Below are 25648 nucleotides of genomic sequence, written 5' to 3'. Positions count from 1 at the left end.
TTATGTAATACATGTCTGTGCTTGTATTTGTATTTATTTCTATATCCGTCCATGTGAATTAGCAGCCACGGTTTGTGACCAGTCGCCCGCAGCCTCCTCCAGCAACCCCTCCGGACCCACCTGAGCCCCGACACCTCTCCCGACAGGCCGGTCCACGTGGTGGCCTCCTGCCTCCCTGTCCGGGCTCTGACACCCACAGACGCTCTTCTCACTGTGCTCGGGGCCTGGCCGCCCGCACCAGGCCACAGCCCCGCTTGCAGGCATCGTGTTTGCCCGTCACCCTGCCCTGGGCCCCCCATTGCCGTCCCTCACCCCCACTTAGGGGGACGCCTCCTGTGTTTGCTCGCAAGCAATGGCAGTTCTTCTCTACCTTAACCTCTCTTTCCTGGCCCCACGACACTTCTGTGTTCTGTTCGTTGGTGCTCCTCCTTTTCGTTGCCTTACGTGTCAGGCCTGTGGTCGTCCGTCAGTGGATTTGAGCTTCCTGCCCACTGTCCCCTTTCATTGCTCCCTTTGCTCTTTCAAGTGCTTCCTTGAAGGTCTCCAGTAACGTTCCCCTGCGTTCTTCTCTTCTTGACCCCCTGAAGCTCCTGCCACTGCTCCCCATTCACTTCCTGGAGAGCAGGCTGCCCCCCGTGTGGCTGCCAGCTTAGTTTCCTGGGGCTGCCGGCAAATGACCACAAAGCGGGGGGCTGAGCACATCGAGAGTACTCTCTCAACAGAAGTCCAAATCCAAGGTGTTGGCAAGGCCGCACTCCCCCCAGACGTCCTGGGGATCGTCCTTCCTTGCCCCTTGCAGTTTCTGGTGGCCCCAGGCATGCCTTGGTTTGCCTCTTCATCCCTCCAATCTCTGCCTTTGTCCTCACATGGCCTTCCTTCTTCCGTGTGCCCCGTTCTGTCTCTTATAAGGACGCTCTCCTTGGATTCAGGGCCCACCCACCCTAATCCAGTATGAGAGCATCTCAATCCTTACCTTAATTATATCTGCACAGACCCTATTTCCAGCGAAAGTCACATTCTGATGCTCCATTCCTACGAACAGGAATTTTGGAGGACACTCTCGTAACTCACTACGGGGTCGGTATCGAGGCTTGTCTGTATTTCCCAATATCCATCCCGATCACGGTGTCTATCAGACCATTGTCCTCCACCGCAGTCCCACCCTCAGAAAGATGGCTGTGTTCATTCTACTCTCGTGGCTCGTCAGATACTTGGAGTGTGCATACGGCTGGCCTACAGTTCTAGTCTCCAGTCCTCAGTGGTGCAAAAGACCGGCAGGTTCGGCTGCCTGACCTAGATCCCAGCACGACTGACTCTTAGGTGCTGTGTGAACTCATTCTTACTCTGTCCTTCTGCCCACCACTGCCATGTATGTGCACTTTCCAGTGTGTCAGAGGCATCTTACTCTTGTACTGTCCGGGCTAAAATTCTTAGGGTCGTCTGTGGTATAGCAACTCTGAGAATTTATGGCAATGAAAGAGAAGCCACATGCCTATTATAGGCTGATTGAGGACGAAATTACGGGGGAGAGTTTCCTTTGAAGGTATATTCCTTTTGGGTAAATTATGAAGTTAGCTCAGAGTAGGTAAATAGATTATTGTCAATTATTATATTGTACAAGGCTTCAGTTAGACAAGATTATAATTTTTCTACTTTCCAGGTCTTTAAAACCCAGGACTAATGGCTACCACTAACAGGGGGAAGGTCGTCTATAGAGGGTAAATAATAAGAAAACAAGATAGCTTTAAAAATTTTAATTTCATCAAATTTTATTATTTTATTTTTTATTTTAGAGAGAGATAGAGAAAGAGAGAGCGAGATAGAGAGCACATGAGCTGGGGAGAGGGGCAGAGGGAGAAAGAGAGAGAATCCCAAGTAGATGCCACACTCAGCATGGGCCCCATGCGGGACTTGATCCCACGACCCTGGGATCATGACCTGAGCCGAAATCAAAAGTCGGGTGCATAACCAACTGAGCCGCCCGGGCGCCCCAAGATAGCTTTTTAAAAAAAATGCTATTTGATCAAGTAGGAGGGGGGTGAGGGGCCCACTTTTTTTCTTTAAGAACAGTCACACAGCGTTGTGGTAGTGTTGAGATTGCTCCCATTTTCTCATTTCCACCGTATTCTTTTTATTCTTTTGCATTTTCACATTGCATACGTGGGTTACATGCATTACACTGTCCTTGGAAAACAAAGTGGAATTCCTATTCTCACACATTTCCACTGTATCGAAAAATGTGACGTTGGTTTTAAAACATCTAGTCGTCGTCAGTGTGAATCGTTATTTTTGAGGAAAGGCAAGCCCCTGGCTGTGGAAACTGCAGGTCGCGTTTGAGATATGAGCTTCCCGTATTCCAGACCCCATGCTCAGCTGCACACGTGTGCCTCTGACCCTCTGTGTCCCTCATGCTTCTTGATCTCCGTGCCACCTGGAGGTACGGAGATCCTTGATCTCCGTGCCACCTGGAGTCTCTCTGAGACTCAGAGAGATTAAGTGACATTACCCGTGGCGCTCAGCCAAGTGAGGGGCAGAGCAATGGTTTCATCGCTGGGTCTGGCTCGCTGTAATGCCATACCCCTAACGACTGGACCATGATTCACCGAATGATGTCCGAATCATAGTTTCATTCTATCTTGATTTTTCCAGTACTGTCAAGATTTCTCTGAAGACTGCTTTCCCTGAAGAGTGGGAGTGGAGGTTGACTGGTAATTGATTGCTACCGTGTCCCTGCAGCTATTTGTAGAAGGGAAGCCGCATGTGGGAGCTTCTTTCTCCTATCGGCTGGATGGCCCCGTGCTCCTGGCCTCGTCTTGCACCGAGTGGGGCGTGAGATCCGGACGCTGTGACCCCCCCTCCTTGTGCTCCTGGGTGGAGCTCTTGTCTTCTCACACGTGCAGACAATCACAGGGCAGGAAAACCAGGTTCGCCAGGACTTCAATCATAATCATGCACAAGAGTCGTGGGAGAAGAGAATAATGACGAGAGAAAATGTTATATTCAGAGTGCGGTGGGTGAGGAAAGAGTTCATAGCAGAAAGGAACCATTCCTCTGTTTCAGGCCGTAAGTTTTGGAATGTGGTTGAACCCTATGACAAGGCTTTAAAACAGACATACAAAACAGCTTTAGTACTTCTCCAAAGTTCTGCTCAATATAATCTCAAACAAGGACTTTGAATGGCGTATTAAAAATGCTGCAGAGCTAAGGACTTATTTCCTTTCTGCTATGTAAATTATTTTGGCCGGAAAACAGAATCTAATTAAGCTAAAGCCTTTACGTACAGTAATTATTTAGTCTTCCTCCTCGTTCTGCAAATACACTCACAGCCGAAGGCTGGTCCCCCATGAACCGTGACATTCTCTTGGTTTCTATGGCTATCACTTCATAATGCCGCAATTTCCATAAAGAGCCACGGGTGTTTCTGAAATCCATTACAGGTAGGCAGACAACTCGCATGTGGGATTTCCCTCTGGCAATCATGTCACGAAGACTTCATGGTAACATCTGTGAAAGGCATTAAGGGGCACGAAGGCCTGAATTGTGCTTCTGGACTCAAGAATTGCGCCGCGGCGTTAACCTTGAGCAGATGGGTGACCGTGGCCCCGATCTGCTGCTGTATCCCTGTGGTTCCTTCTGACTCTGGGTCCCTACGTGGGATCAGCCAAGGTACCGGCACCGGGATTGTGGAGTGATACCATCTGTGGTTTGATGGGTTTCAGGGGAGAAAAGACGCCGCTCTATTAAAGTCGACGTTTCTTGTGGCGACTTGTGAGTTACACGGTTCATTACACGCCATCACTTTCTGCCGCTTGGCTTCTCCAGCGCCTGGGGCACAGGAAGGCTCGGCTGGAGGAAAAGTGGTTCTGGAAATTCTCCCGGCCCGCAGCAGGCTGCTTCCCTTGGGCTGCCCCAGGAGCCCAAGGGAAGCTGCATTCACGGTCGACCTCTTTGGCTCGCACCAGGGAGAGCGAAATAGTTGACCTCTGCGGCAGGTTACGTGTCCTTGTGAAACTGAGATACCTTCTGGTGCGGTTCTTCTGAAATCACTGCAGACGTCGTGGGAGCAGATGGGGGCGGCCCTCTGAGCAGCGTGGCCGCGGGGAGGGAGCCCCGCGCGTTTGCGTTCCGGAGAGGGAGCTGCCTCGGTGCGGCCTGTGCTGCACGTCTCACACACGGGCTACGTCCGGACGGTGTGTTGGCGCAGCCCCTGCCCAGGCCCCTGGCCCCAGGAGGAAGATGCCAGTGGATGCTCGAAGAGGTGCTCGTCCACAACCTGCAGGGAAACTGAAAGATCCGTGAGCTTGCAAAGCACTGAGGGCCAATGGTGGGCGTTCCCTCGGCCAGTTGTTTCTGACTTATCCATATTAGGAAATCCATTCAAAGTTACGGATTCTTGGAGCGCCTGGGTGGCTTAGTTGGTTGAGCGTCCGACTTCGGCCCGGGTCGTGATCTCACAGTTTGTGAGTTTGAGCCCCACGTGGGGCTCTGTGCTGACAGCTCACAGCCTGGAGCCTGCTTCAGATTCCGTGTCCATTCTCTCTCTGCCCCTCCCCTGCTTGTGCTCTGTCCCTGTCTCTCAAAAGTAAATACATATTTAAAAAAATTAAAAAAAATGACAGATTCTTAGCCCTGTGGCAGATGAAATGGTGGCCCCTCAAAAAAGATGTCCGTGTTCTAATATCTGGACCTCATGATTGTGACTTTATTTGGGAAGACTCTTTTACAGATGTAAAGAGGATGGGCCCATCCTAGGTGATAGAGAGGAGCTCTAAATCCACAGAAGGGAAGGGGACAGACAGACGGAGCGAGGCCATGTGACAAGGGAGGCAGAGACCCGAGAGAGGCAGCCAGAAGCCAAGGACACCAGCCACCATGAGCGGCGGAAAGAGACAAGGTACGGTTTTCCCTGTAGAGCCTGCCAGGCGTGTCCCTGCCTTGGCCTTGATCTCAGATTTCTGGCCTCCATTTCTGTTTTGGCAAGCCACGTTGTGGTCATTCGATTCAGCAGCTGTAGGAGACTCGTGCGTGCCCCACCCAGGACCACTGGGGGGAGACACCCTGTTGTGCTGAGATCCATCTATTCTGATGACGAGATAATTTTGAGAGGTACCACCGGAGTCCTTGGTCAGACTCAGAGATTCTCGTCACCTGTGATACACTGAATCACCTGGAGGGTTTAAAAGCAGGGATGCCCAGGCCACACCTCGGATGCTGATTCGGGGGGCCTGACGTGGACCTGAGCCCTGCCACCCCCTCCCCACCCCCCCGCCATGACACGATGTGCAGGAAGGTGTGAGCCTCTCGCTGCGGGGACGCTAAATGTATACAGTTGTCATTAAGAGCTGCGGGTTCCTGTTGGGGCTTTCACCCTATCCCTGCAGCCTGGGTCTTCCCCCCTCTGGCCAGGTTGCTTACCCCCTTTTTTCTGCCCTCTCTCCCTCTGCCTGCCCCTTTCTGTTTAAATGGAAGTGTTATTTGCATACGGGACCCATAGAGGTAAGAATTCTTCAGTTGCACGTGTCTGTGCAATCATTACCCTATTCCCTCCATCCCAGAATGTTCTGAATCCCCTTTCCAGTCGTTTCTCCCAGCCCACGGAAGTAAAGACTGCCATGACTTCTGTTAGCACACATTAGCTTTGTTTGTTCCCCTCACGTAATGTGTCTTCTTTTCTCTGCCTATTTTATTTTAAACGGTTCCCTTTACTTGGTTTCCATTGATTCGAACCCGACATACCCCATGTGGTTTTCTCGGTCTTTCTCTCTCCCTGAGCCTCTTGGATTTGTGGGCTCATGCTTTTCACTACATTCAGAATTGTTTTTGGCCATTGTGTCTTCAGGTATTTTTATTCGTTCCCCTTTTCGGTCTCTCCTTTCCCTCTGGGTCTTTACTTTCCCATCTTTTTTTTTTTTTTTTTTTTTTTTTTTTTTTTAAGTTTCTTTGTTTTTTGACAGAGACAGAGAGAGTGCAAGCAGGGGAGGGGCAGAGAGAGGAGGGACAGAAGATCTGAATGAAGGGGGCTCTGTGCTGACAGCAGAGAGCCTGATGCAGGGCTCAAACTCACGAACCGGGAGATCTTGACCTGAGCCGAAGCCAGTTGCTTAACTGAGCCACACAGGCGCCCCTTAATTTTCCATCTTTAAAGAACCTTCTCTATGCTGATGAGTACCAATGCTGTGTTTCTATCCCCAACCTTCCTTCCGAGGTCTGAATTTGCAGCTGAGTGTTGGACATCTGTGTATTGGTGGCATTTCAATTTCCCAAACTGAACTTATAATTTTACTCCCCAAACCTTGTATCGCTTCTGTGTTACAACTTTTGTATCCACCTTGAATCCTCCTCCTCGTCAAATATAAGATTAGACACTTTAAGGTTACACTTTCCAGGCTGTGTTCTATGACTGTCCCTTGAAGTGTAAACATGTATATATTATGGATGTGTGTCTGTCGGGGGAGGTTCTATCATCAAATAAATTTGTCAGTCTTCATTCTAACTTTCCCTTAGATGCTGACCAGTATAAGTTTCCACATAAATGCCCTTAGAAGTCCTGCAGTCAAGAAGTCATTGTAACCTTATGTTTAAAAATTAAAATATATTCAGCATTTTTCAAAATTACTTGACCATAAAACTCTTTTTTAAAATAAAGTAGAAAATCTAATAAAAATCCACAGAGCTAATTTTGAGAAATATTACCATAGGAGCATCTTTGGCTAATCTCTGCGTATGTTTCCAATCCTTATAAATGCTACTTCCTAATATCTCCCCGGTCTCTTTCTGCCTTGGTTTCCCCATTTCTATCGCCTCTCATGACTCTTGTATTGTGTCTGAGCAAGGGCCTCCCTACTTTTCATGTCTTCCCTCTTTATTCCAGTCTTTGCTGCCAGAATAATCTTCTTCAACACAAGTCTCTTTCTCAAAAACTTTCAATGGCTACCCTTTACTTGGAGAAGGACATACAGTCTCCATAGCCAAGGAGCAGATACTTTGCCTCATCGGCAGCCTTCCTTCCCGCCTTTTTTCCGTGCTCCACCCCCAGGCCTTTATGGGCTGAGTGGGAGGCTTCTGAGGGAATGCAAGTAGGGGCTGCAGGTTTCCAGGTAGGGGTGAGGTGGGCGGGACAATGGGGGTGGGGGTTGCACCTGGGAGAGCAGACTTGGGAGCACAAGGCTGAGGGGAGAAAGGACAGGACAGCCCGAGGCCAGAAGGAGGGCCAGGTGCAGAGAGAACAGGAAGATTAAGGCTGTGGAAGGAAAGGGTAGGAAGGAGGGAGGAGATGGGCAGAGAGGTGGCCTTGGAAGGGATGAGACAAGGCAGTGACTGAAGATGAGCTGGGTGCCGCTGGACATTCCTTTGTGCAGACTGTGACCCTCTCTCGAGACCAGGAAAACATCCCTGCGCCCACCTTCAGCTGCTTCCCTCCATGGGCCTTGTGGTCCAGCCCACTGACGGTGCAAAGCCCTTGTCTGTTCTTTCCATCCCCTGGTCCCGCCTATGGGAACATGAAGCCTTCCTCAAGCCCACCCTCCCCTGAAATACTTGATGGCAAAGCTGCATTGCTTCTCTTTAAGAGAAGTAGACGAGTCCCTGGATCTCCTCACTGCAAACAGAAAATAAACATTTGAGGAGCTGGTCTGCAAGTGGGATGGGGTCGTGGTGTTAGCCTTCAAGGATCGATGGGATGCTCTGGACCCCTCAACTGACTTCATGAAGTGGCTCCGTTCTAGTTCTGTGCTTCTTCCAACCGGCCAGATGCGTCCTCACCTCTCCCGATCCGGTGAGACCCACTAGATTGATCTTGCCTAGTTTAAGTCAACAAGAAGGAACAGAAACGTGTGTCAAGAGGGCATGTGGGTAGACACAAGTCTTTTTCACAGTCTGTTTGGGAGCGACTAGGGAAAAGACGAGAAGGCAGAGGAAGGAGAGGAGGAAGTAGGAGATGAGAGAGAAGAGATGGAGAGTCAGGTAGTGATGGAGAGAAGGGGACACACAGAGGGGGAAATGGACGAACTGGGGCTTGATGGATTTTAAACGGGAGCGATCACATCCTGCTATTTCCCTGGGGCGGGAGATCCGTTTGGAGTCAACCTAGATACTGAGGTATTTGGCTCCTGTTTAACTACTGTTCAGAGCTCCCCACACGCTGGGATCCCGAATCCCTCGTCGAGACTCAAGAAGTCTGCAGGTGCCCTTTGCACAGGAGGCATGCCCGCGGTCACTGGAGAGGTGGCCTCAGGCTTGCGGCCACAGGAACCACATCAAGAACACTTCAAAGATGGATGCAATCAAGCCACACTGCACTGGCTCCCTAGGCCACATCCTCTAACCCTTCACACAGCCTCCAGGTGGAACAATTAACGAGAAGCTTCTGCACAAGTCCTTGGCCGACGCACTGGCATTCCTGGATTAAGTAAATCAGAAATAAAGTCAATATTAATACACAAATAATGATGCAATTGCATTTGATAAGGACAGAAATGAACATTTTTATAATGCTTCGAAATGAACAATGAGCCTATTACTGTCTGTATATTATTTGAAACGGAAATGACATACATTGTTTTTACGTATCCAGTCCATTTCATGTATCTATAGGCTAAATCTCAATTTATATCAATGATGGTGACCTGTAGCTTAATAAGCTTATCATTTTTATCTGCACTGTGGCTAACGGACTGGCGGTCCGTTACAACAGCAGCCGGCAGCTTCCAGGAGAAACAGTTGATTTTCATCATCTGTGCCAAAGACAAGAGTCCTGCTTGGTTCATGGAGAAATCAATGTATTCTTTGAGAGTCTCCTCTATAGACAGAAAGCCCTGCACCTTACTCAGCATTTACTTGTTGGTAGTATTTCCTCCTCTCCAAAACGAGACTGACAATTTTGCCTAAATACATGAACATTCCACGGCCGCAGTCTCATGTCGCGGGAATAGTAAGTGAACACAAACAGTGAGTTCTCATCCATGAGACCCCTCTTGGGACTAGAGCATCATTATTGACAAAAATGATTCTGATCCTTCTCTTCACTCATCGTGCGGCCCCTCCGGCGACTCGATGCCACAACACATGCCAAATAACTGTGCAGTCGAGGCAGGGAGGGATGCCCAGGGCGAGGAAGGAAGTCTGGGTTCTCTAGTTGATGAATGTGGCCTTTTTGGCTTTTTTATTTTTTAATCCCTCAGATCTCAAAGTATTAAATAAAATCAATACATGTTAAACAGTGTATGAGTTATTTGCATTTCTTTTACCTGTTTTTTTTTTTTTTTTTTTTTTTTTTTTTTTTTAATAAAAGCTCACCACAGATTCTGGGAATAAGGGGAGAGGAAAGTTTATCAAAGATCTTGGTATTATGATTACCAACCAGAGAAGTCCTAAAATTTTTCTAGGTTGGGTGGGGAATCCGGACACAGGATATTGATGGAAAAGGGGACACGGGGCCTCAGCAAAGACAGAACCTTCCCTAGCAGCTACACATAAATGACTGAGAGCTGGCAGCATAAATGGCACACGGGGAAACCCCAGGTGGGGTCAGGAAGCCGCCCTGGATGGTCAGTGGACACCCGCACACTATCCACCGCAACTGATGAAGGCAAGTGTTTGTTCGGAGCCGCACACGCGGGAGTTTCCAAGTAAATGGTCACAGCGTTTGCAGCCAAAGAAATGTTTTATCGTGAAAGTACTCTTGCCTAAAAGAACGGCGCTGTCTCCAGTCAAATCAATAGATGTGCATGCGGCCACCTACTGTGATTCTAGTAACTATTTAATAAGAATGTTACTTGCTTTTCTTTGCATTTTTGTTGTCATGTTACGACGTGGTCTTGCCAGTTGGTTGCTCCATAAACCATTTTTTGCTGCCACATACGTGTGTGTGTGTGTGTGTGCACAACCCTGAAGAGCGGTGTGTTTTCCTTCTGCCGACCCTGCTCCTGGAGGTATGTCAACCTTCCAGAGGCATCTAGGTAAATGTTACTTCAGTTGTTATTTTGTTTCACTGATGCAGGGCTGCTTTGGGACACGAGGGGGCTACACCCGCAGATTCTGTTTCTTACCGTTAGCATACCAGAAATTCTGCGGCTTTTTCAGTCACCTTCTAAGTGATGTGCTGCCTATGCATTAGAACTACATGTTTCTGAGGCTTGGATTTAACAAACATTTTTCGAGAACCTATTCTTTCCAAACAGTCCAAGAACTGGACATCCAAAAACGGAAACGGTGCCTTCTTTAACTGCAGTCTGAAGGGAAGACCGGAGGCACACCCGTGTTATGCCCAGAATTCGTGATCCCCAAAGACCACCAGGGAGCCGAGTCTGATGCAAAAGCAAAAGAGCCTTTATTTGAGCTAGCTCGAGCTCCAATCCCCTACCTGCACCCACGCAGCAGTGAGATGCCGGGGAGAGAGAGTTTCAAAAGCACAAAGGTTTTATAGGGATCATGGCCTTAGCCGATTGGCTGGGGAAGGGTCGTGGCCTCAGCCGATTGGCTGGGGAAGGGTCGTGGCCTCAGCCGATTGGCTGGGGAAGGGTCGTGGCCTCAGCCGATTGGCTGGGGAAGGGTCGTGGCCTCAGCCGATTGGCTGGGGAAGGGTCGTGGCCTCAGCCGATAGGCTGGGGAAGGATAGAACAATGGCTGCCAAGGTGTGGTCCCAGATCAGCAATTATCAGCATCACCTGGATCTTGTTAAAAATGCAAATGTTGGGCCTGGTGGTCACAGACCTACTAAATCAGAAACTCTAGGGGTGGGGCTCAGCGATCTGTGTTTGAACAAGTCTTCCAGGAGATTCTGATGCACCTGAACTTTAAGAACCACTGTGTCTGAGGATCTCTAACATGCTTGGCCTCAGTGTATACAGAACGTTTCTCACTGGTCACCTATGAACCATTGGCTGTGAGCCTTGGTGTGCTCTATGAATACCTAGCACCAAACACCACCCCCAGAGACTCTGATTAATTGGTTTGGGGAGGGGTAAAATGCTCCCAGGTCATTCTAAGCCTGGGCAGGATTGAGGGCTCCTGCCTCTGGCCCCTACCTGAGAGAAGCCCTCCCTCTTCTACACACACTTTCCATGCCTCTCACACTCCCTTCCTCCCACCTCAGACTTCGGGAGAATGCATCAATCGGTAAGTTACTTAAGGGGAGGAGGCGTGTTCTGAGGTTTGAGCAGGAACTTCTTTCTGCAGCCATGTCGGGGACATAGTCACTAGTCAGCCGGCCTAGGTCTGCTCTTTCACCGGTAGCTGCAATATTGTTGAAACACCTTCCACACCGCCTCACAGAATCCCTACAAAAACCGTAGGTGGGAGCATTGCCCTAATTTGAGAGAGGAGCAAACAAGGCTGTAGCGAGGTGAAGACGCACGAAAGGCAACGTGAAGAAATAAACACCCAGGGTTCACTTCCCTGGCTGTGAGGTCACACAAAGCAGATGGCTTTAGCCGACGCTTTCGGTTGCCCCCAGAATGGTGGGTCCCAAAAGCTATGTCCGCGTTCGGATCTCAAGTGCATATCATCTTGTAAGGCAAAAGATGTGATTAAGTTAAGGATCTTGGGTTGCTCGGTTCAGCCTTGAACGTGTGGTGTCGAGGACTCAGCCGCCCTGGGTGTCCGTGGGAGGGAGCACGGCGGCCCCGGGCTTCAGGCCCCTGCCGCCGAGGCTTCGTCATGACGTCTCACACTCGAGGGGCCCAGGGTTGACCGGTTTCACGGTGATCACCTCGAGCGGGAAGGAAAGCGTTATTTCCTTAGTGGTTCTCCCTCAGTCTGCCACCGACTCCTGTTTTTTGGCATCTAGTCTCTGTCGCGTCTGTGCTATGGCGAGCGCTGGGAGGTGGACCCGGTGGGAATCACAGGACGTGGCTTCCATACCCCTCGTGGGTAGCAGCCCCTCCCCCTTGTGCCACACAGGTGCACCCAGGAGGCCCTAAAAGACTGAATGCCTGAGTGAGAATTCCTGTTTCTGGTTCCTGGGACTAATGAGGCCCCACACCGCCCATCAGTTAAATGGGAGCCCCTGGTCAGCCCACGTGGCTGTGCGGCCCCAGTGAGATCATGCAGGTAAGGGGTACTTTCGGCTACGCAGACATACGGCCTGCGAATCTGGGGGGTTTGGCTTTTTTGGCACTGCTAAGGGGCGGACATAAAATATGCATTGTGTCCCCAAGGTTTGTGTGGAACTTTATGGAATTCTGTAGATGGTGTCTGAAAACGCTACTGAGGGAAGGAGATGTCTTACCCAGTTAAAGTGTAGCCTCCGTAACTGCTTTGGTAAGAGAGGAATGTGCACGTGGCCCAGTGTTAAGAAAATTCCAAGTAGCCGACAATGTTTACCAGCAAAATACAAACAAGTCTTAAAAGAACCCATCAGTGACGTGTTTGAAATGAGGATATAAAGAAGTGAGCCCGTGGAGGGCGGCCTGAACAGGGTGGCTGGACCCATGCTGGGGGCGGGGGAACCCATGTAGGGAGCTGGGGAGACTCGGGCACAGCACGGGGGCCAGATTTCATCATGAGGGCTTTGCAAAGGAGACTCAGCCTGATCCCTGAAGGGTGTGGGCAGGGCCAGAGCGCAATCAGATCCGGTTTTAGAAAGCCTCACTGCTTGAGCATCGAGGAGGGGAGATGGGCAGAGCCGGTGACTTAGGAGAGGATGCTGACAGCCCCTCGGAGCACCTACCATGGGCAGGGGGTAGGGATGGATTAAACACTAAGGAGGAAAAACAGATGTGTAGCCAAAATTGTAAAATCAGATACAGCTTAGGATACGGAGAAAATAAGTGAAGGAAACAAATACAAAGGTATTACGGGCTTGGGTGTATCCGTTAGCACAGGGAGTCTGGAGAGACCCCAGCATTCGGTGTAACAGGGGAAGTCAAATCTGAGACAAGGCTGAAGGACCCACTTCGGCCTGGAACACGAGCCTGGTGGGGGAAGTGCTCTCACGTTTCCATCCTGAAACGCCGGACACATCATTTCAGGTAGGGGTGAGTCCGAACCCTGAGGGCCCCAAGTCCTTGGCAGTTTTCGGAGTTTTCTGTAAGAAAGGGGATAATACCCAGTGCAGCACTGGGCTTTGGGGTCTGTGGCAGTGAGGGACCCTGCACTTAATTAAGCTTCGCTGACTTCTGCATAAATTTGCCCATGTGTGGTGGCAGGTGGCCAGCCCTGTCCCCGTCCCCGGCCTGAGATCGTGTCCGCGACCAAGCCCACGTAGCTCCCCTCCTGCCCGAGGTACCATTTCCCCAGAAGTGGGCTGGTCTTCCCCCGCACTCCTTCACGGAGTCTGTCGCAGAGGTACGCATCTCCAAGCAGTATTTTATTCACTTTTGTGTCTTTCTGGGCTTCCTAAACATGGTGTCACAAGCACGTATTACCTTGCAACTCACCTTCTTTGCACAAAGTATTTGTGAGATTTCAGCGTGCTGATGTATGTGGCTGGCATTGGTTCCTTTTCCTCATCGTCTCCGCTTCGCACGGCACTGCGACCTGTGCTCACACGGTGCCGAGTTGTCAGTCCGTCCGGGCTGCTCTAACAAAAGGCCACAGACAGACAGGTTTACTGCTCACCTTCCTGCAGGCTGGAGGTGCGGGATCAGGGGGCCTGTGGGGCCCAGGGAGGGGCAGACTTCTCTCTGTCCTCACGTGGTGGACGGTGGACGGGTCTAGGAAGCTGTCTGGGGTCTCTTATAAGAGGGGTCTAATCCCATCCCTGGGGACCCACCCTCACGGCCTAATTGCCTCCAAAGGCCCACAGGCTGCCCAGCAAGTGCTGTTGGATGCTGTCCCAGCGGCGGAGAAGAGCTCCCTGGCTCCATTCACCTTCTTTCACCAATCTGGCAGATGGAAACCAGTAATCCACACTGCACGTTCTTCAGCGAGGCCGGAAGATTCTCAGAATTTCATTAGCTTGATGTGTTCTCCTGTGTGCTGAGAACCTTCCTGGGCTTCTGCCCGCTTTGGCACTCGCTTGCTGCTTTTCGCTTGCTCGCTGGCTGGCTGGCAGATCTTAGTATGTTCTGGAAAGTAATGCTTTCTTTGCTATGTGTGCCAGAACGTTTTCTCCTTAGTGGCTTTTTTTCTGATTAAGTTCTTCATCTTAAAATCACCCTTTTCCATCATGGTTTCTAATTTTGTGTCTTGCGAAATCCTGTCCAAAAATGTCACAAGGACCATCTAAGTTGCAAGGTGTTAACCTACCCAATCGGCTGCCTGTGTGGTGTGAGGCAGAGATCCCACTCCGTCTTCCCACCTGGGTACCAGGCGCCCCAGAGCTGTTGGATGAACACGGATCCTTCCTGGTGGAGGACCGGCTTCCACATGTGTGGTCCATCTGGGTCCGTGGCTGCACGGAAGCCACACGAAGTCACTCACTGCAGCTTTCCGGTGAGAGCTGCCATCTGGGCGGACAAGGCTTCCCTGATGGCCTGTGAGGCTCACACTCGTCGGGTGGCCCAGCGGCCTCATACTAGTGCATCCAGCTCTTGGCCTTGTCCGTTCCCAAGCTGGCGGATCGCACGTGTGTGCAGGGGACCATCTTACACACTTTCTGGGTCTGGTCTCACCTTGGCCACCACCCCCTGCCCAGTCCCCTCTCCTGTCCTCCGATTGCTATTCCAGACCTTCACCCCCTACCCCACTCTGAGCATTTTGACAACTGCTGGCAGACTTGGGCTGACCAGCTGGGGACACTCTGACCTTTTCCCCCCGCACACACTTCCCTGCCTGGGCTGCCGTCCTGCCTCCCTCCTTTTCTGCTCTGAATCCAGCCCCAGGGACCTTGCTCTATCCTTGTCCCTTTTCTTCCCTGCACTTCACAGTTTCCTCGCTGGCTTCCTTTTCTAGGTCCCCAGATTTCTTTCATCTTTAACAGTGCAAGAAAAATAGGATGAAACAAGTTCAAAGTTCCAAGCAGAAACAGAAATCCTTTTGGCAGTGTCTGTCAAGAATTCTAGGGAACCAGGGGTGTGGGGTGGCGCGCCCTCCCCTTGCCCCCGCATGCCCCCCTACACAGCCCCCTCACCCCATCGGCCTCAGCTGCTTCGTCCCTCGGGGCTTTCGAGTTCCTTCTGTAGGCGGGACAGTGTCCTGAGCATTAGACCTAAATGTTCCGTTGCTTCCAGACCTGCCACCTGGCTGCCTCAGGTGCTCATCAAGCTCGATGTGGAACTTCCTATCGTGCACCCCCTCCCCGAATTCTTCCCGTGCTCACTCCAGGCAGACCGGAGGGCTACTCTGGACAACGCTCTCTTCACCCACTTGCTGGCAAAGTCCTGCCCTCCTACCCCCTAAGTATGTCTCCAGATCGCCCGTATATATACTGCAGAAAAAACAGAACCGTCATCACCCAGAAAGGCATTCCACACACGCTTGCTCATTGGTCTCCACGCTCCTCAGGCATTTAAGAGGTGTGCATGTTCTGAAGGGCGTGGGGACACTCCATGATGCCATCTGTGGTCGGGTGCCTGCACCTGCCTCTCCTTCGGTCGTCCTACCAGCCAGGACGGTGGGATCTGACGTGGCTGTGCCATCTGCACAGGCCCACGCACCTGGTGAGGGCCAGTCCCCCAGGTCTGCGGGCGTGGGCTCCTCCCACTGCATACACCGTGTTCCAGCTCGCTGAGGAAGCACAGCATATACTAGGTTACTACAAGCCATGCCGCGTGTGCAGCCTTTCCACAGCAATCCTGGAGAGGGTACCTCGTGCATCTGTGAGCTGAACTGCCTTCAGTCCTCAAACGCTTTCACGTGTTCAAGATTCCAAAGTGTATGGAAGGAAGCTACTTCTGACATCTTTTTGTTCCTTTTCACAGATTTTATATAGTTACGCAACATAAAAGCATAAAATACCGAACTCGTTTTCCTCATTTACATGGTATAAAGCGTTTAATAACAAAAATCTCTTATCGTGAAAGATGATCTTCACTAGAGCAGAAACACTGTCCACGATCGATTCAGAGAGAATGTAAAATACATTCCATTTCATGATTTTGCCGTCTACAGGAAAATCGCCACTTCAGTGTGTCTAAATGCAATTACTACCCTTACACTCACTTTTATGAGCCGTGTGTTCTTTCCTGTCTTACTCTGCAGACTCGGGAGGAGAGTGGGGAGACCAGCCTGCGGGTGTGTGGGGTTCCACATCCCGCCCCCCCCGGAAGCCGCGCGTGCCTGAGTCCCGCGATGCCCTCAGGATCGATTGTCTTCGATGACAATAGTTCTTCCAGGGAAGGACTCGAGTTCAACAAATATGTATCGAAATTCATATTCGCCACTTTCTGGGTTCTGAAAAACAAACATATTTCCAGGTGTTACTTCTCTCCCCAGCGCCTACGTCCCGCTGCATCCGAGCCCTGAGTCCCCACACAGTCCCCGCCGTGGTCCCCACACCTCTTTCACTTCGAGATGCACTGTTCCTTGCTTCCCAGGCTCGGAGCCCTGGATGTAGAACTTCACACGCATGTGTTTCAGCCCATCCTTGACGTACTCAATGAAACTGCCGGGAAAATGAAAGAGCGCGTCCTGAATGGCCTGCATCTGGAACTCACCCGAGCTCTGCCCATACAGGCGACCGGCGGTACCTGACGTGCTGCCTTCGCCCGCGGCGGGTCGCCTCCCCGTAGCCCTTCACCGGCTCACCGAAGACACTGATCACCTGTGGGACACACCGGCTCTGTAAGGGTGCCTTCTTGTAAGCTTCCCAGGGAAACAGTTTTTGACAAATCAAGTCAGTTTTGCGAAAAAAAAAAAAATCTTTAAACCTGCGACCCTTTCGAAATGACAACTCCAACGAGAACACGGGAAAAAACGAGATTACGCAAAACCCTCCCACAAAGAGAGGGAAACGGGACTTCACCATGTGACCTGTACTTGCAGAGCAGTGGAGGCCGAAGCCACATTGTTCTTTCTTCCCGCAGAAAATCCAAACACCACGAAGTGTTCAAATGGTTGGACGCTTTTAGTGAAATTTATCTAACGGGGTCTAATGCTAAAAGCTACAAGAACAAAACACTTCTTGAGTCACTAAACACAGTGAAAGAAAACAAGTACAGGTTTCGGCAGCTACGTGGACGTTCGCTTCACCACTTTGCTTTTGACAAAGGCCTACGTGAACAGCTGTTCTGAGAAAAATCCAAAGGATTCTGGTGTTTACGAAATGGTAGCTGCCTCCTCACTTGAGGAGAGCAGGGGAAACCCTAACAACGATCTGTTTACAACAAACCAGACCCAGAGGCATGAAAGTGATTCCGAAGGGAAAACTCACAGTCACATGGAAACGTAGTTTTTCCTGAATTTAAGGAGCAAATACTTTGGAGCCTTTCCAGAAAAAGAACTAGAACTGGAACCTTGTGTACTCCCTGCTGCTTTTCCACTTACTCAGCGCTGGGTCTCCCTGCCTCCTCCTCCACCGTTCTCACAGGCCCAGAGTCCAACTACAAGAAATCCACAGATTTAAGAGAAAGATGCCGGAGACCGTTAGCCTGAGGTCTTCTCCCTGACAGGACTGGAAAACCGGTGGAGCGAGCGGAGTGGGGGCCCCAGGGAAACCGGTCAGGGTGGCTTCACATGTGTCCCCTCCCTGGGCAGTGCGTGGTCTCTCTCGGGCATCACTCCCGGGTCTGTGCACAAAACCGCCCCGGTGGTTATGGTGCCATCTGCCATCTTCCTTCCCAGGACGAGGACTAAGATTTCAGCGAGCAGTATTTTTCAGTGCTGAAGCTTTCCGTCCAGGGGGGTAGGAAATCGGGCACCTCACAGGCTTTCTATCTGTGACTGGAAAGCATCACAGAAAGCCCTCTTTCTGGACAGGACCCGTAACAGAATCGAGGCAACTTTTCCACATGTCGGCCGCCTCCAGGAACGCTTTACAGGCTGTGCTTAAGTGCACAGGCTTTGGAGTCAGATAAACTTGGGCTCAGGTCCTGACCGGCCCACTTCCCGCTCAGCGATCTCAGTGGGGCTACCTGATCTCCGAAGTGTGGGTCTCCCCTTCTGCAAACAGCAGAATACTATCTAACACACATGGTTTTTGTGAGATCCAAGAAAGACGCGCTGAGCCTAGTGCCTGGTGTCTAATGTGCCCAAGGGTCAATAATTCTTAGGATCAGGAGGTTGTGAATCAGGCTTTTTAAAAGACTAGAAACGTCACATGAGTTTAAAGGTCTAAGCACTTAATGTCTACAGCAACTAGAGAAGTGCCTCTCTTGCATAATTAGGATGAAACCACCCCTACAGGCCTTTGGGCGACGGGGGTCTTGAAGCATGTCCAGTATGGAACAGAGAGCTAAAAACAATCACAATCCAACCATTATGCCTTTGTTATCACACAACCACCACTAGCCTCAGAACCAAAGTGGGTTCCACCCACTTCCACCGACCGACGTTTTCTCAGGATCCTCAGAGCATGTGTAGCTCCATCCCGAGGACTCACCTCTGGATGCGATCTGCATTTTTCTAAGGCTTTCCCATAGATCTTATTAGGACTGGACGAAGAAAACAGTTCTCTGAAAATTGTGTAAAACAGGCCACCTGAAAATTGTAGAGAAAGGAGATCAGGCAAAGCAAGAGCAAGACGAAGGAGGAGTCATAACGATTTTGGGGGTGTTCTACTTGCTGTGTCTGACCTGTGATGCCGATTCCAATAAGAACCACCACCAGGTAGGTAAAATCTCTCCCAGCTTCCTTCACTGTAACGAGAAAGCACCGCCCAGTTACGCATGCGCCCTGCGAGCTCCTGCTCCAGCGCTTTCGGGGGGTGAGCCGACACGCGGGACCCCTGCCTGTGTTCTGGGAAGCCGAACCACCTGAGCAAAGTTTTCAAAAGAACCTCGGCAGAATTCTGGGCCCAGGAATCTGTACTTTTATTGCATTTGTTTCATTATAAAATTTAATATGTCCTTACTTTCCAGGATGAAAACACTTTCCCAAGTGATCCAGGCCCTCGGCTGGAACAGGTTAGGCAGCCCTGGACACGTTGTGCTGTTCGCAGACCAAGGCAAGTGTCCGCCTTGTGGGCCGCGGTCCAAGGGCTCAAACTTGGTCTTGGCTCTTCACGGCCACGTTCCCGCCCAGTGGGCGGGCCACCTCCTCCCCTGGCCGCGCACGTTAAACACAGAACGGGATTTGCAACAGGAACTCGCCCAGCCACACAGATTTGTGAATCAAATGACTTAGAAAATGGGGAATCTGCACAGATACTGCACTTTGTGTTTTCAACGCTGATAAAGATGAGTGTGTGGACTAAACGGAAGCTCCGAGAGCGAAACGAATCCAAGGTGTCCCCATGGGACGCGGCACACACGTGCACGTATTTGCATGCGCTGATGGAAGGATCTACACGTTTGAGCTGTTTTACCATCACAGTCACAAATGCACCTTCTTCTCTGGTGCTGAAAACGTGACTCACGGCCCGATGTTCTATCTATAGGTTAATTTATTGGCCGCAGTAAGAACACAGACTTCTGGAATATAAATTTACAGACTTTTCAGAAAAACAAAATGTTAACAGTGGTTGTTGCTATTGTTTTCTCCACGTTCCCCTTCTGTACACTGAGCTTCCATTACTTCCACAAAATGAAACTTATTTAAGAGCACTCTAGCAAAGAGTAATCCTCAACTCCTCCGGTACAGGTTCCTAACCACAAAGAGGGGATTCAAAAAATAAAAAGACTGCATCGGCCCAAACCTAAGTCACGGCTTGATCCCCACAATCGCTGTCAGCCCACAGTCCATGTCCTCGGGCGCAGAGAGGCCGACAGTGAGAACTTCTCATTTTATTAAGGTCACAAGATACTTAACAAATATTAACTGCCAGGTGTGTGCCAGCCCCAAGTTGAGGACATACTCATGGCTATACTGTAAGTTGTCGTATTAGTCCCTGTTCCCAGATCAGGCCTCTGGCCCCAACACCTGAATCCTGACTGCCCATCCAACACTTACACCAGTCTTGCTCAGGGCACCTAGAAGGCCATCTTCTCTATTGATGCAGCCACAAACATCTGTTGTGGGTCTACCGTGTGCAAAGCTATTATCCACAGTCTACACATTTTCCAAGTCTGTTTCAGCATCATTTCACAGTCGTCTTCAACACAAGCTGCTCCTTGCCCACCTTCCTGCGATTCTCTACCCCTCCTGTAGTGGGTGCTGTGGTGAACCACCCTGATCCTCCCCTCAGGACTGAGGCTCCGGATTCCCCCAGCCGAGCTCCCCACTAGGCAATTCCTTCATCTGGAGGGCACCCTCTCACCAGGGTCAGGGCCGTTCTCACACCGATGCTTGGCTGGTGCTGAAGTAAAAGGTGCAGCCCCCATTGCCTGAGGAGGGAAGGACTGTGATGTGCCAGTCCAGTCGCAGGGCGCCCCGGGGAATAGGCAAATGTGTGACCCAACTTGTCCCTCTGGGTCATCCTGCTTCTCATACCTTCACAGATGTGTTCTCGGAGCACTCCCAACAAGCCTCCTGTATGCAAATCCCACCTACAGCACCTGCTACCAGGAGCGATCCCAGAAAGTAGCTCTGAACTGGGACTTCGGAGCTGGACCAGTGGCCGCTGGCCGCATCGAGGCCCCCGTCCCTGGTGGCAGAGCACAGCCGACAGGACCGCATGCGCTGCTGGTGTGCTTGCAGCTGTCCCCAACGGTGACCTGGGATGTGGTACTGGTAGAAGAGAATGCGGATTGGTGCCACATTTTGGGAACAAGCAATCTTATGAACTCAGACTGGATGGCTGTGGTCGGGGGACCACCAATGCACTGGATGAAGAGAGAAGATGAGAATAATTACCGATGAAGATGAAGTGCCAAAAAGACAGAGGCCTTCTGGGGAGCAAAACGATGCCCCTCTGTTGGGCAGAGAAGCTGCGAGGCCCAGGGCATAAAGGGCAGCAGAGAGGCTGGACTCTCAACCCCAACAGGTCTTCATGCTGAGTCCTGGGTTCTGATGTGGGAGGAAAGAGGAGCTGAGGCTTGGTGTGGGGACATCTAGGCCGATGCACTTAAAAATCCTGAGTCCTCAGGATCTCCTGAACCCTTTGGCCTTGAAGCATCAGCTCTTTCTCCTCCTTTAAAAGTAGGTGGGGGCTTCCATTTAGCAAGACATGTGCTCTGGCCACGTTACGGCATAACTGGGAGGAAGGAGGAAAGGACCATGACCAGAGGGAGCTGGAGGCCCCACCGGCAGGTGCTAAGAGCACACAGGTGATGGGGTCCTGAGGCCAGTATGAAGGGACACAGAACAGACTAGTGAGAGTTGATCAACACGGGAACACTCTCCTGTGGTCACGAACTGAAGTTTGGCAAGCACCCCGGAAGCTGATGCAGTTAGGTTCTACGCTCTTGAAAACATGGAGAGAGGATAGTCCACGCTAAGTGAGGTGAAATGACAAATTGTGGAGGAAAGGATGAAAAGGCTCAGAGAACGGGCATGCTAGGATGGGTATAATAAAGGCTGAAACCCACCAGCCGACTGTCCTGTCAGAGGACCTGGGGACACAGAACAGGGTATCCTGATGGTTGACCGTGACACTTGAACCATCAGAAGCCAGGTGGGTGCCACCACCACAATGAATGGCAAGGGTGGGGTGGCAGCCAGGGGTGTCCGACCTGGTGATGCCACTGCAACGTGGTGTTCCCAAGGGCAAGACTGACGGGCAGCTGACAAGGACATCAATCTGCACAATGCTAAGGAATTAATTATGGGTGACCAGGAAGCTGAAGGCAGATGCCCCAACGCAAAGTCATGAGGACTGGCTCAGTTTCTGGACCTGAGCACCTGAAACTTACCCAGACTCCCACTAGGAGGGACCTGACCACATACATAGGATTCCCTGGGCCTTCACCAAAGAGCCCTACAGTCGTCAACTTGGTAAGCATACACTGGAAGAAGGGGAACACCCAAACATTTCAGGGTCTGTTGGACAGAGTCTGAGATGACAGTGACGCCCCTGGACCCAAAGTCACATGGCGCCTCTTTTAGGTTTACGTAGTGGCCATGTAATGTGGAGTGTGACTTGTAATAGGCTCAGAGCTGGGCCCACAGATTTGTTTGGTTATCATTTATTTCCAGTGTGTAAACTGAATGGATATACTCGTAACTGACAACAACGATTCCTACTTTGGTTCCTCTGGGGGTGGGTTGAAAGCTACCATAATGGGAAAAGCTGAATGGGAGCCTCTGAAACTGCACTCCCCCTGCCCTCCCCAGACGGAGACAGTAAATCCAAAACAGTATTCCATCCATGGGGGAGCGTCAGCCATAGTGCTACCTTAAGAAGACCCAAAGATACAAAGGCGGTGGTCACCAACATATTCCCATGTAACTTACCAGTCTGCCCCTTATAAAAATCAGGCAGAACCTGGAGTAGGACAGTGACCCACTAGAAATTCAACCACGTAGTCGTCCCAATACAGATGCAATGCCAGATATGGTAACCTTACAGGAGCACGTTAACAGACTCATGGCTTTGGCCATTGATCTGGAGAAGGCCTTCGTTTCCAACTCTACTGAGAGGAAGCAGCGGTAGCAGTCTGCAATAACACGAAACAGGTAATAACATGTATATGTACGGTCTTGCCTAGGATTTGTTAGGTCTCTTACTCTGTTATAGTGTAGTTTTAAGGGCTCTGGACCTTCTGGATTTTGGCTGTCCTGTACAGTAACCACACACCACACATGGCTATTTGAGTTTAATTTTAAAATCAAGTTAACTTAAATAAACATTCAGTTCTTCAATCACACTAACGACATTTTAAGTGCTGAATAGCCACGTGTGGCTGCTGGCCACCATACTGAGACAGCATACATCTGGAATATTTCCATCACTGCATAAAGTTTTATTTGGACAATGCTGTTTGGACATTCTGCATAACATCATATTTATCCATTCTGTCTATGCCGTTCTATTAGAGACAAAAGTAATACGGGGACGTGTGTTGCGAAGCTTGAAAACACATGTACTATGTGTGTGTGGGGGGATTAGCCTCAAAAATAGATCCAGGGCTCACCAACCACACAAACAAAAGTCTTAGGGGTTCACTCTGTGGGGCATGTTGAGACCCCCTATCCCAAATAAACCACTGCATCCCGTATGTCCTACCACAACGTGTGACAGGTCCCTTTGGACTCTAGGTGCAGCACATTCTGCGTTTGGGAACGCTGCTCCCACTCATTCACTGAGTCATCAGGAAGACTGTCACCTTTGAACGGGGTCCAGATCAGGACCGGACTCTGCAGCAGGACCCAACTGCAGTGTAAGCAGTACTGTCGCTGGAGCCAGACGACCTGACACATGCTGCTGGAACAGTTCTATGCCTTTGTCCTCTGCATGCGGGCTGTTCCTTCATGCTCAACTTTTAATCACCCCTCACAACCCTGTTCAGGCTATTATGAAGGAATGCTTACCTGTTTTACATATTCAGCAGACTGCAAAACAACGGGTAGGATCCAGTTAAGTTTTTCTGTTAATGTTGTTAAAAAGCATATGCATCGAAATGACATAAATATTAACAGTAGTCATGTTTGCATGGTACGATCATGGGCGTCTGAAGGACATCGATCGATCAGCCTTCCTACTTCCTCTTTGGTTCCTACTTATTTTTTCTACAAATTACTTGTAAAATGAAGAAATAAAAATTAAATTCATTACCTCATCTGTGAAAACTTCTCTGACTTTCCCTGGCAGAATTACATTTCGCCTTTCCTATTAAATACGTCCTATTACTTCCCATGTCACCTGCTGGTAAATGATGTTTTGAACATGTTTAACTCTGTAGCAGAAAGAGTCTAACTCAGTATCTGGGCACAGCAGGCATTCAAGGGCAGTGTTGAGTTGACCTACGTGAGCCAAGCCCTATGGATTATGACTCAGTAGTAGCTCCTTTATTTTTTCTACCCAATTACTCTGTATCATATCCTCCCAGGTACTCTCTTTGTGGCACAATTACTGTTTTCACTGTTTTTATCCATTCTCTTCCTCATTAAGTGCTGACCTATTTGTGTAGAGGAGTTCCTGGCACACCCGTGAGCATCCACTCAAGTGTTAAGCATGGAAAACGGAAGCTCAGGAAATACTTGTGAATGGCTTTTCTAAAGAGCACGGACCTGGGTATCACACAATTAAGATGAGGAAACTTTGGTTTTAACTTCCAGTCGTGGAAATTGAGGAAGTGCGCCTCATACATGAAGAGCTAATGTTTGTCTGAAGGAGCGAATAGGACACTCAAGTGAGATGAAACGACATCTGTGAAATCTACTTACTTACACCCAACAATGGTTAAGTTTTACAGCTCCACACTAAAACTAATAAAAGCTGAAAATTTTTAGCCATAATTCAACAAAGTTATGTCAAAACCAACTTGCAAATCTGAGTTCAAGTCTGTGAAGAAAATTGTAGACCTATATTCTCAAATTCTCAACTGTGTTGAAGGCTCTAGCCTTTAATTCGTGCGAACTGTTCTTCTAGCTTTGGCACCGAATTCGCGCAAAAAGACACTGCTGGCTCTCGGCTCGTGAGTTGAAAGACCGACCATTGCTGTTACCTTTCTGTGACGTTGAGATGATGGTCTCCCCGGTCTCTCTGTGCACAGACACCTGCTTGCTGCTGTCCTCTTTTGCGCTCGGGGGGCTCTGCCCCTGCGTCCAGATGGTTTTCTGGGTGACGTCAGGGGCACATTTAGGGCGCACCGTTTTCTTTGGCTCTCGCAGACCCCAGCTCAAAGTGGGCGCAGTCTTCAAGCAAGCTTTGTTAAGCACTAAGTGTGGCAGAAACAGCCGCTTCCCGGAGGACCTGCGCAGCTTCTCCGCACACTGTACAGCTCGTAAAAAGGTACAAATCATGTTCACAGAAAACCGCTCCGCTTTGGAAAGGTGACAACTACGAACAGCAAAGTTTCACCGCACAATACACACCCCGCCGGAGTGTACTCAGGTCTACACAGTCACACCGCTAATTCTGCATGGCGTGTTCGGCAAAAACGTTAGCTCCCAAAAGAAGTTGCGTCCACCTCCTCTTCTCGTCGGTGCTCTTTTTGCTGGAATTAAAACACTTTAATTACCTTCCATACTGACAGCCACACTCTACCCGCCATGCCTTTGCAAAGTAAGCTGGGAAACCTCGGGGAGTCCTGGGAATAGTAGTCCGAAGACCTCACTCCTCACCGAGTTACCGCAAGGGGGAAAGGCGCCAGGACTACAACTCCCACAGTGCAAGGCGGCCAGAGCCAGTGCCGGCCTTTTCGCCCCCTCCCAGAGTTCCCTGCGCATGCGCTGCTCGTATTTGGGACGGTAGGGGTGGGCGGGGCGGTTCGTACAAGTGCCAAGAAAGAAATTAGTGATTACAAACTGGGTGTTCTTGCAACTCTCTAGAGAGAACCGTGTAAACTGGTAAATTCTCAGTCTGACCGTGGCCTTGCCGTTCCTTAGCCTTTGCGTTTGAGTTTCTAACCAAGGAAACCAGACAGGAAGCATAAATTTCCCCAGACCCAGCAGGTGGGGAGGGACCCGGCCGCCGCAGTGCCCAACGCCAGTGCCCGAAACTCAAAGGCCGCTTGCCGCGCAGCGTCCTCACCATCAGGCCATCGGGTGTGGGAAGAAGCAGGGCCCCAGAAATTTCTAGAACGGCTCCGGGATCCGGCGTAAAGCCCGTACCGCCAACCGTCCCTGCGCA

The 25648-nt window shown here is 50.3% G+C and overlaps 2 protein-coding genes across 5 annotated transcripts in view; one reads left to right on the top strand and one right to left on the bottom strand.

The window, feature by feature from the left end:
* Positions 1-6696: 6696 nt before the first annotated feature.
* On the bottom strand, positions 6697-25648 carry TIMM21 (translocase of inner mitochondrial membrane 21). Of its 3 annotated transcripts, XR_006195118.1 has the most exons (9): positions 25550-25648; positions 24522-25013; positions 18612-18674; positions 18419-18516; positions 16569-16642; positions 16378-16483; positions 16159-16272; positions 15335-15606; positions 6697-8398 (listed from the first exon to the last, which is right to left on the bottom strand). XR_006195118.1 is itself a non-coding variant. In XM_042909956.1 (8 exons), the coding sequence occupies exons 2-7, from the start codon at positions 24817-24819 to the stop codon at positions 16177-16179; spliced, it is 735 nt and encodes a 244-aa protein (XP_042765890.1). In that variant the 5' UTR covers positions 24820-25013; positions 25550-25648; the 3' UTR covers positions 15107-15606; positions 16159-16176. The 3 variants fall into 3 exon arrangements, 2 of the variants coding, with proteins under 2 accessions (XP_042765890.1, XP_042765889.1); XM_042909956.1 differs by lacking the exon at positions 6697-8398 and having other exon boundaries at positions 15107-15606; XM_042909955.1 differs by lacking the exons at positions 6697-8398; positions 15335-15606 and having other exon boundaries at positions 15846-16272; positions 25550-25647.
* FBXO15 (F-box protein 15) overlaps positions 24741-25648 on the top strand; it is a 108191-nt gene continuing 107283 nt past the window's right edge. Inside the window, exon 1 of one of the 2 annotated variants that reach the window (XM_042909947.1) lies at positions 24741-24808. The gene's annotated coding sequence lies outside the window, so the exon portion shown is untranslated. Of the gene's footprint in view, positions 24809-25038; positions 25366-25648 lie in introns of those variants that run through there. The other variant, XM_042909946.1, reaches the window with a different exon arrangement.

The sequence above is a fragment of the Panthera leo genome, chromosome D3 (genome assembly GCF_018350215.1).
Source record: "Panthera leo isolate Ple1 chromosome D3, P.leo_Ple1_pat1.1, whole genome shotgun sequence".
In the NCBI taxonomy this organism is placed as follows: domain Eukaryota; kingdom Metazoa; phylum Chordata; class Mammalia; order Carnivora; family Felidae; genus Panthera; species Panthera leo.
Note: the sequence above shows the minus strand (reverse complement) of the source record. Positions and strands in the feature narration are given on the sequence as shown.